Below are 11809 nucleotides of genomic sequence, written 5' to 3'. Positions count from 1 at the left end.
AATGGAATTTATAATGGGGAGCAAAGAGATGGCAGGCGGACCAGTTAAATACATACTTTAGTTTTGCATTCATGAGGGAAGACACAAGTTCCAAAAATATGGGGGAGCGTAGGGCTTAATAGGAAGGAAGAATTGAATGAAATTGATATTAATAGGGAACTGATATTGGGAAACTAATGGAGCAAAAAGCAGATAAATCCCCATAGTCTGTTAAGCTGCCAGAGTACTTGAGGGAGTGTCTCTCGAAATAGATATGCTAGTGGTCATCTTCCAAAACTCTTTTAAACTCTAGAACAGTTTCTATGATTGGAAGGTAGCTAATGTGACCCCACTATTTAAGAAGGAAGGCAGAAAGAAAACAGTGAATTATAGATCAGTTAGCTTGACATTGGCAGTTGGAAAAAATGTTAGAGTCCATTATAAAAGATGTAATAGCCAAGCACTTGTAAAATAATGACAGGATTCAACAGAATCAGCATGAATTTATGAAGGGTAAGTCGTGCTTAACAAATCTGCTAGAATGTTTTGAGGATGTAACTAGTAGAGTGGATAAAGGGGAGCCTGTAGATATGGTTTACTTGGATTTTCAGAAAGCTGTCAATGAGGTCTCACATAAGAGATTAGCTTGCAAGTTTAAAGTGAATGGATTTGCAGGTCATTACTGAAATGGATTCAGAGCCACTTGGCAGACAGGAAACAGTAAGAAGAAGCATGTCTTTGCTGAGTGGCAGGCAGTGACTAGTGAGGTATCATAGGGATCAGTGCGTGGACCCCAGCTATTCATAATAGATATTAATTAATTAGATGGGGGACTCTGTCATATCTACATGTCTGAAGATGACACAAAGCTAGATGGGAGAATGTTCTGTGAGGAAGATGCAGAGAAGCTTCAGTGTGATTTCGACAACATGGGTAAGTGGGCAAATGCATGATAGATGTAGCATATTATGGATAAATGTGAGGTTATCCATTTTAGTAGCAAAAGCAGGCAGACAGATTATTATCTAAATGATGATGGTTTGGTAAAAGGGGCCATGCAGTGAGACCTCTGTGTCCGTGTATACCAATTGCTGAAAGTAAGCATGCAGGGAGTGAAGGAGGCAAATAGTATGTTGGCCTTCATAGCAAAAGGATTCAAGTACACAAGAAGGGTGACTTGCTACAACTGTGCAGGGCATTGGGAAGACCACACAGAGTACTGTATCCTGTTTACGTCTCTATATTTGAGGATGGATGCTCTGGTTATTGAGGGAGTGCAAAGAAGGATTACCACACTGAATCCTGGGATGGCAGGACTGACATTTTGGAGAGAAATCAGATTGTTCAGGACTATATTCACTGGATGTAGAAGAGTGAAGGGGGATGTCATAGAAACCTATAACATTCCAACAGGATTAGACAGTAGATACAGAAACTATGTTCTTGATGATTGGGGATGCCAGAACCACAGATCACAGTCTAAGAATAAGAGGTAGGCCTTTTAGGACAGAGATGGACACTGTAAACATGCCAAAGATAACAGATGAGTAAGGTGCTAATGAGACGAAATATTTTGTAACAGTCTCTATCACAGGGAGCAGAAAGGGCTTTAAAGAAAGTGGCTGCAGAAATAGTAGAGGTATTGTTTGAAATATTCCAGAAGTCTCTGCATTGCAGTATGTTTCCAGCCATAGGAAAACTGCTAACGTGATGTCCCTGTTCAAGAAAGGAGGTAGACAGAAAGCAGGAAACTACAGATCTCCTAGCTTAACGTTAATTGTTTGGAAAATAGGATACCATTATTAAGGAAGAAATAGCAGGATATTTAGAAAAGCTTAGCACACTTAAACAAAGTGAATATGGGTTTGTGAAAGGGAAATAATGTTTGACAAATTTACTAGAGTTCTTTGAGGATATAACAAGCAGAATTGATGAAGGGGTGCAGGTAGACATAGTATATTTGGATTTCCAGAATCATTTGATAAGGTGCCACATAAAAGATTACTGCACAATATTTAGGGTAGTTAATTAGCATGAACTGGGGTGTTGGTCAATGCACAGAAAACAAAGTCAGGATCAATGGGTCTTTTAAGGGCTGGAAAGGTGTAACTAGTGGAGTACCACAATGATCAGGAGCTCAATTATTTTCTATCTATATTAATGACTTGGAGGAAGTGGCAGAATGTAATGTATTTTAAATTGCTGACAATACAAAATTGGTAGGAAAGTAATTGCAATGAGCACGTAATGAATCTGTAAGGAGAAATAGGTTGAGTGTGTGGGCATAAACTTGAAAGATGGAGTTTAATGTAGGATAGTACGATGTCATGCACTTTGGTAGGAAGGATCACAGGTAGACTATTATTTAAATGTAGAGAGTTTCCAAAAAAAGTGCAACACAGAGGAATGTGGGTACTCATGTGCTTGAAATACAAAATGTTAGCATGTAGATGCAGTAAAAAGTAAAGACAAATGGAATTTTGACTTTATTGTTTGGAACGGTATATTTTAAAAATATTGGCAAGCCTTATTGTTAAACTTAAGAGGGTGCAGAAAAGATTTACAAGGATGTTGCAGGAACTGGAGGGTATGAGTTACAGGGAGAGTTTCCCTGGAGTGTCAGAGGCTGGTGGGTGATCTTATAGAGGTTTATAAAATTATGAGGGGCATGGATAGGGCGAATGGCCGAGGTCTTTTTCCGACGGTGCGGCAATCCATAACTACAGGGCATGGGTTTAAGGTGAGAGGGGAAGGGTTTAAAAGGGTCCTAAAGTGGTGCATGTATGGAATGATCAGCCAGAGGAAATGGTGGAGATGGGTATGATTACAACAGTTAAAAGGCATCTGAATGAGTATATCAATAGGAAGGGTTTAGAGGGATACAGGCCAAATGCTGGCAAATGGGACTAGGTCTGATTGGGATGTCTGGTCATTGCAGAAAAGTTGGCCCAAAGGGTCTGCTTCTGTGCTGTATGACTCTATGACTGTCACTGTACAGGATGATATTGAGGCTGCATATGGAGTACTTTCTAAGTTTTGGTTCCTGTGTTTAAAAAAGAATGTTCTGGCAATTGAAAGCCAGATTCAGAAGGCTGATTCCTGGAATGAAGGGATTGATTTATCAAGAACAGCTAAACTGATTAGGTCTTTATTCATTAGAATTTAGAATAATGAGAGGTGATCGTATTGAATCATGAAAGATTCTGAGGAAGCTTGACAAGGTGGTGTTGAGAAGAGGTTTGCATGAGTGGGGGAGTGTCAAACATTTAAAACTGATTACACTCATTTAAAACTGAGATGTGAAGGAAGTTCATCTTCTGGAGTGGATGACTATCTGCAATTCACTACTCTCCAGAAAATTGTGGAGGCTCGACCACTAAAAGTATTTAGAGAAAAGCTAGATTGAATTTGTAGTGGAGGTGAAGGCTATAATGAGCTGGCACAAAAGAGTTGAGACCTGGGTCAAATCGGCTATGATCATGTTGAATGGCAGGACAGGTAAAGTTAAAGTTGCCAAAGTTCCAGAGAATCATAGGGCTGTTCTCTCATTAGAAAGAGATGACAGGCGGTGAGTTTAACCTGAGGGTCAGCACACCTCAGATGCGGTAGGGAAGGCAGGTTCTTCGTGGTAACTTAAGCTAGTGCAAGAATTGAATCCATGCTGTTGGTGTTACTCTACATTGTAAACAAGCTGTGTGTGCCAAATGACTTAATCGTGGTCCTATTTCTAATGTACATGGCCTCTTGTCTCTGACTTCCTCCAGTCCAGCAATCCCATAAGATCTCTGTTTTCCTCTAATTCCACTCTTGAGCATTCTTGCTTTCCATCACTCCACGAGTGGTACCTGTACTTTCAGCTGCTGCTAACCTTCTGTCTAACTTGCTTCTTTCAGATGCTTGACTACTTTTGACTATTTTCATTTCAGTTTATGTGGCTCAGTATCAGATTATTGGCCTGATAATCCTCCGGTGAAGTGCATTGGAACGTTCTATTGTGTTAATGTTGCTATGCAAATAGATGTTACATAACAATGACTAGAAGTAGTAGCTCTTGCAATATATTTTAAACCACTTGTTTGGGTCACAAGGCTTTCTTCCATTTAATTTGGCAGTTTGATAGATTGGAGAGGTTGAGACTATTTGCTTTAGTGAGAAAAGAGCTAATGGGCAATCCAGTAGAAGTTTTCAGAAACATGAGTAGATAGGGAGTCCACTTATGAACGGATCAAGAACGAGACAGCATAGATTTAAAATTACTTGCAAAAGGAGGAAATGTGACATTTTGTTTAAGACAGTAACACAAGTGGTTCTGATCTGGGACTGTTATTGCGATTTTGGTGTTTTCATTATGTTGTCTCTGTAGCTGCCCTTGAAAAGAATATCTGAAACACAATCTTGGATCATGTCTAGAGCTGCAGCTCAGGGATATTGAGGCCTCCAGTTGCACTGCTGGGCTGGTTACGAGCTTGCCCATTTGTTTACCCTGGCGGTTACAAGAACTCGACTATTTCCCCCCCCCCCACAAGCTAATTCGACATTCTATCTAAGGATCGACATTTTCTTTTGTTTTTCTCTTTCTGAGATGATCTCATTTATCACTTGTAACTTCTCCTAGAATTCCATGAGCATAAATGTCAGTCTGGCTGTCAGGATTAATGCAAAGTAGGCTAGGGATACATATACCATAATATACCATCTACTCAGTATCACGGTGACATAGCTGAAAGTGCAGAATTCATGAAGTGAATTCATGAAGTGAGTTCATGATTGCCTATTTGAAGGGGTCCTGTGACACATGTCACAAGACTTAAAAACATATAATGATGCATATAAACGTTCCATGTACTTTGTCTACTTAACTGTAAAAGAACCTTGCAATATATTTACAGCTTATATTCTCCAGATCTGTCAATTATTTAAATAATCGTTCAATGCTGTCTTGAATGCCTCAATTGAACCTGCCTCCACCACACTTCCAGGTAGTGCCTTCCAAATCCTAAGTACCTGCTGAATGAAAACATTTTTTTCTGGCATTACACTTGCTTCTTTTGCAAATCACTTTAAGTCTGTGCTCTCTCATTCTTGTTTCTATTACATGGATTAGATCTACTTATCCAGCCCATTCATAATTTTGGAAACCTCCATCCAGTCTCCTTTTCTCCAAGGAGAACAGTATCAATTGATACAGTCTGTCCTCATAACTGAAGTTTCTCATCCCTCCTGTAAATTGCTTCTGCACTGTCTCCAATGTGTGGTGAAGGGTGGAATGGCCTACTCATGCACATATTTCTTACGTACCTAGCCTTTTGAATCTGTTGGTGGATGTTTTAAAGTAATGGAAAATAGATTCATTGCAGAACATAAATTTTTTGCAAGCAGCCTTAAGCATTATTTAATAAAATGTAAGCCTGGCACTTAAAGTTTAAGAGCAAAATTTTGGTGTTTTGAGAGTATTTTTAACATATGCAGTTTCTTACTTTCATGTTACAAGTAAGTATAGAAGTGAACTTGTACATTTGCAATGACTTTGGATTTGAAATTTTATTTTACACTACTTGTAGACAATTCTGTCTACCCAGATAAAACTAATGGTTCTCTTCAGCCTCAGGCCACTCGACCACAAAGACCTCCAATGAAACCATTCATCCTTACTCAAGATGCAGTCCAAGCCAAGTAAGTGCTAAACAAGAGTGCTGCTAAAAATCTGATATCCACTATAATTTCTGTGACCAAAAATCTTACAATTTTGTGAATAGCTTTTTATTTTCTGTTTCATTTTCTCCCCCCACCCAAATTTTCATCCTAAAACAATAGCGCGTATTACCACAACCCCAGTATTCCCCCAGCTTCGCCTCAGCAAAGCAGCCTTTCTTCACAAGTGAGTAGGAGCTCACCATCAGGTTTGCTTGAAAGGAAGACAGCAGAATTGAACTCAATTTTGTTTTCAATTGACATTCACGTGTTGAATTTTATATTTTCTATATTTGTCCAGACCAAGTCAAGCAAGCATCTTAAAAGAGATGTAAAGAGAACTGTAAAATGCACCTCAAATATGTACAATTTAGCAAAATGACCAGACATGTGGCATATATAATTTAACTTGGATATAAGTGTTAGATAATATATTTTGGGAGGTAAAACAAGAATGTGAATGTCTAGTCAATAGATGCAAACATGTACAGAGAATTTGAGATTCAAGGACTCGGTAACTAAATAAAACAAGCCAGCATCATTTTGGATTGTTTTCAAAGGGGCATAGATTTCAAAGGTATTCCACTAAAAGGCTATAATCCTAAATTTGCACAATGGATTGGTTAAACCATAACTGAAATATCAAGTGCAGGTTTGGTACTCCATTTTAAGGACATTGAAGGCAAAGTGAGCATATGATATGTTTAACAGGATGATGCCAAAATGGGAAGCTGTAAAGAGAGACTAAACAGCTGGGTCTATGCCCTTCAGACCGGAGGTAGCTAAGGAAAAATACAGATGGATATTTTTTAAATCGTAACATTTTTTTGATAGTACAAATTAGAAAAGATCTTCTCCTCCAGTTTTAGCAGCCATTGACAAGGTGTCGTAAACTGGGTGAAGAGATAAAGACTAGAACCTCCTTTATTCAAGGGATTAATGAAAATTGGAATGTTTTACCACCGGAGTGGTTGAGGCAGAGGCAAAGATTAAATAAATGTTTGAAGCAGCATACACAACAGGAGTGTATGGATTGTTCTAGCAAATGTCACTGAACTAATATCAAGAGCCTAGGCTCATGTTCAGAAAACATCAATTTGTATCCTGCCATAGATGGGAAAATTGAATTCAATAAAAAAAAACTAGAATAAAAAGCCAGCCATGTAACCACCGATGACTGTTGAAAAAACTAATGTCCTTTAGAAAAGGAAATCTGCCATCCTTAACTGGTCTCGTCAGGTGATTCCAAACCTATATTCAGAGAGCGACTCTTAATGCCTGCCCTTTTAACATTGGCAACTAGGGATTTGCAACAAATGTTGGTGTAGCCAGCAACTCCTGTAAATGAGTGAAATTTTTCAAAAAGGCCATAAAGGACCAAATGGTTGTCTTTCATTGCAGTACACTTTGATGAAACACAAAGCGTTTAATATTTGCTCAACACGCAGAAACCACTGTCCATCAGCACTTTTTATTCAATTCATTCACGGAATGTGGGCATCACTGGCTAAGCCAGCATTTATTACCCAATTACGTCAATGTAACAAAATCACTTTTGGACAATAGTTTCTACAGCATGAATGGGACCACGTATTGATAGACTGATGCATCCAGTACCGCATCTCCAAAATTTTTCAATGCTCCCAGTTGTCTTCACAGTCTTCTTGATTGACAATTGTTTCTTTTAAATTTTAACATGCTATGTAATATAATTTTATATTTTTTATTTAGGTTGATAGCGAATTGTAAACATTTGGGGCTGCTTATTAAAGTATAAAATCTGCTAAAGGCCACCAAGTTGGCAGTATTCTATTTAAAAGTGTTAATTTGGTCTTATAGAACATATAGTGCTTAAATGAATTAAATTTGAAATTGAAATGCCAAATTAATGCTATTTGCAAGTCAGGTTAATTCCAAAAGTTTGATTATTTGTGGAAATATCATAAATAGTGAGATTGTGTATGTTGACGACTCTCGTACATCGTGGTATTAGTTAATTGTTTGTTTGATTTTATTTTGAATAGTGATCAAGTAAATATAGTATGATGTGGCATATTAGCGTGAACAAGGTTTTCAGCTGAAAAAGTCCACTTAAAACGATGTGCACTTGTTGACAATTCCAATTGAACCAAAATAAAAAATGTATTTTAATGATTGTGCCATTCATAAATATTCTCATTTGTTTCTAGGGTGTTTGGTGCTGGTTACCCAAGTCTTCCTACTATGACTGTTGATGATTGGTACGAACAACATAAAAAGCAGAGTGCCATGCCTGATCAGGGTATTCCAAGAAGCCATCCAGGTAGGAATAGTCCTTTGACGTGTTCTAATATGGAATAATTCAATCCATTCCTTTTTGGTGCAGCACATCTGCTAAAATGCTACCAGTTGAACTTTATTGATCCAAAATATTGTAGAATAATAAATATTCAGAATATGCAAATGATTCTGTATAATTTAACTTGTGATAATGCAATAGATGATAACACTGTATACTTAAGGGTATTTTCTCTATTTATCATCTGAGAATGAAACAAATATAAATGAGTTGGAAAAATTGGTCTTAAAATGTTAATATTAAAATTATCAACTAAATATTCTCAACTGGATCATAATTATGCAACAGGTATATTAATCAAAAAGTGCTGTGGTCTGCATATTTAACAGTTTTGCATTTCATAATTTATTTCTGACTTTCATGTTGAATAGTTATGCCGAAAACTCTGCCTAGAATTTTATTGTATCCCCATTGGCAGATTTGTAGATGGAGTCAATGGTAAAATTTCCAAGGTATCTTTCCCGTTGCATTTCCATCCACCCCAACCCCATGATTTTATGTGATGCTGTTGAGGTCTAGAGTGGCACCCTCACCCTCACCCCAGTTGAGGCCTTTAAGTGACCAGTTATTAACTACTTCAAAATGACTTTAGATTTGAGGCTGACAGGAACGATTCAAGGCAGAGAGAAACCTAGCAGTTACTGTAATTGGGCAGAAGGAGAGACGGAGTGCCTCCCTAAAGGGCGCTCATTCCATAATGTTCCCTCCACACCATGGTCTGCCAACTACGGGTGACTCTCTTACATCTCTCCATCAGGAATCTTCCCTTAACCCCGCTCTGACCCCGACTCTCCCAACTGTGACAGACCACCATCAACTCCCCCATCCCACCTCTCCCAACTGTGGTAGACCTATACCATCCCCCGCCCCACCCCATCCTCCTTACACCTTTCATATCTATGTTTAAAAAAAATCTAACACAGTTCCTTGTGGGACACCACTGGTTACATTCTGATATGTTGATTTCTTTGTTGATTGGCTAAAGCATCCAAATTCCCAATCAACCAACTGCTGTTTTGAATAGCCAGAGCCAACTCGCCCTGCCAAATTTCTCCTGTGCCATAGGTTTGTGTTTCTGAAAGATCCTATGATTTCTTTTGGTCAAATCTATTTATTCAACTAAAAATCTTCCCAAGTCGTTTTTGAGGGTTAATAATTTTATAATGTAAAATCTTAAAAGCTGCACAACCAATAAACATTGAAAAATTTATGGATATTTTTGTCCATTTATGTAAGATTATAGCCATTAAAGCCCACACAGGTCAGTACCCTCACTAGTGTTCTCCTAGCATTTGGCATGTGTGTACATTAGATAATTGAATACATCCAGCACGGAACTTTGTATACCTGTTACTTTGAGGAGAACATTAAGTTCTTCCACTGAAGCATAAGAAAAGGGAACAGCCAATGTTAGGGAAAGTAGTGATTGTAGTATGCACATTTCAGGGATTGGAGCGTGGAAGTTTGAAAGAAGCCAGTAACAATTAAGTTGGAAATACTTGGGAACCTCTCCCTCAAATGTGTTGGGCACTGCTGTATCCAGCGCTGTCAGATTCCAGCAACACTTCAAATGCTTCCACTGAGATCTGGTGGATATCAGGTTCACCCACCTCAGACTTCTTTTCAATTCCTAGTTCTTCTGAGCAATTCAATATTAACCCACATATAGAAAGTCTTCATCAAGAGTCTCACGGCCTTGGATTAGCTATCTCAGTCCAGGTCAAAAATGAAATTCTGAATTTTGCAACTTTATACTTCTTGGAACCACAACGTATGGTTCATTTACCTGTAATGTTGTTGGCATTGCTGATAGGCTTCAAATTGACGTTGGAAACTGTCTCATTGTAGGTGAAGAGGGCAATCAAGATCAACAAGCAGAGAATGATAATGAGAGCGATGATGATGAACAGGCGTTGAAAATTGCACGTGATAAGGATGACTGGAAGGACACACATAGACGTGGATATGGCAACAGGCAGAACATGGGCTAGCCTTTCTACTTATGTTGCACTTCAAATAACACTGCTCTGTTCGGAGCCTATGAAAGTGTGCTGAGAGTCGGATCCTGCACCAATGCTCAAATGGATTTGGCAACCATGCAGAGTGTATCCCTCTCTCTCTCTTGTCTGAGAATATCACTGGTTTCTGAGTTGTCAGCAATTACGTTGTTACTGCTTTTAAAAAAATTCAGTGACAGTATTGTGATGCTTAACTGATAACAGTGAGGCACTTGTTGCTTTATGCCATTTAAAACTTACATTTTCTCAGTGTATGGAAAGAAAAATGGAGGAGTAGCTTTGGGAGTGAGAAAGATGTATACTGCACAGCTGTGTAATTGCCAACTGTTGAGATGTTTACAAAAGTAATTGCCTTAGTGGAGTTCTTCTGATTTGCAATTATAAAAATACAGTTCAGTTGCTAAATGTAATATTATCAACATTGAATAAATTTTAATCTATAGCTCCTGACTCTTTTCCCATTCTCCAAATTAGGAGTTCAGATCTCTTTGCCAACTTTCCTGAGTGGTGGTTTAAAAAATTAGATGCACCAGATGAATTCTTGAGCCGTAATTAATCCCTGATTTGAATAGTTTTGGTTGTCTGATTTCATGTAATCTGTCTGTATTCAATTTAGTATCTGTAGAAAATGTTTTACTGCTCTTTCAGAGTCCTTGGAATTGACATAATTTAAAAAAAAATCCCATGTTGGAAACCAAAAGTTGCAAAATAAAAGAAAATTCACTCTCTTTAGTCTGTTAGCAATTAATTAATTATCCTGCTAACTTTTCCAATAGCAAAAACAAACCCTGCTGTTCTGAATGATTGATTTGTTTAATCATTTACCATTCATCTTTGCCTATGCAATGCAGAAAATTAAGACAATTAATTAAGACCAGTTTATATATGATGCATTAGCTAAGTAAACAGGTAAAGTATACAATCTACAACAGTTGGGAGCAGTTCACTGACCCAAAGCACAAATGGACCGTATGCTGATATCAAGTGGCTTGTGATAGCAGTATTCTTTTTTCTGAATTCACGCTTGGTATGTGGGGCTTGCAGGCTGAGCCAGCTTTCATTGCCCAACCACAATTATCTTTTGAGAAGGTGGTGCTAAGCTGTCATGAACCACTGCAGTCCAGTTGGTGTAGGTACACTCACAGTACTGTTAGGGAGAGAGAGTTCCAGGATTTGACTCAATGACACTGAAGGAACAGTGATGTATTTCCAAGTTTGGATAGTCAGTAGCTTGGAGGGAAATTTGCGGGTGGTGCTGTTCACGTGTATCCTCTGCCTTGTCCTAGATGGAAGTGGTTGTGGATTTGAAAGGTGCTGTGTAAAGAACCTTGGTGAATTTCTACAATGCACCTTGTAAACAGTACACAGTACTGCTACTGAGTGTTGGATATGGAGGGGCTGACAGTCACCATATCTACAAACAAAACAATCAACCAAGTTGGATGGTGTCAAGCTTCTTGAGTATTTTTTGGAACTGTGGTCCTACAGACAAGGAGGGTGTGTCCCATCACACTCCTGACTTTTGCCTTGTAGATGGTGGACAGGCTTTGGGGAGTCAGAAGATGAGTTACTCGCTGCAAGTGTACTTGTATGAGGTTATAGACATGCTCGCCGAGTTGGTGGGTTTAGTTGCAAATGCTTTGTCAACCTGCTAGGTAACATCATCAGTGTGCCTCTGGTGAAGCGTCAGTGTTCTGTCCCACGTGTTATTTATATGCCTCAGTTTGTTGGGGTGTTTAGTACTACTACTGGTTCTGTTTCTCAGTGGTTTCTACACAGGGTC

At 38.5% G+C, this 11809-nt stretch overlaps 1 protein-coding gene across 1 annotated transcript in view; it reads left to right on the top strand.

Moving 5' to 3' along the window:
- The window catches only part of igbp1 (immunoglobulin (CD79A) binding protein 1), a 17376-nt gene extending 6622 nt beyond the window's left edge, over window positions 1–10754 (top strand). Inside the window, exons 4-6 of the mRNA XM_020521405.2 lie at window positions 5582–5652; window positions 7860–7972; window positions 9857–10754. Coding sequence (XP_020376994.2) covers window positions 5582–5652; window positions 7860–7972; window positions 9857–9999 — 327 coding nt within the window. The 3' untranslated portion in view covers window positions 10000–10754. The remainder of the gene's footprint in view (window positions 1–5581; window positions 5653–7859; window positions 7973–9856) is intronic.
- Window positions 10755–11809: the final 1055 nt, after the last annotated feature.

Source organism: Rhincodon typus, chromosome 14 (genome assembly GCF_021869965.1).
Source record: "Rhincodon typus isolate 14 chromosome 14, sRhiTyp1.1, whole genome shotgun sequence".
Lineage (NCBI taxonomy): Eukaryota > Metazoa > Chordata > Chondrichthyes > Orectolobiformes > Rhincodontidae > Rhincodon > Rhincodon typus.
Note: the sequence above shows the minus strand (reverse complement) of the source record. Positions and strands in the feature narration are given on the sequence as shown.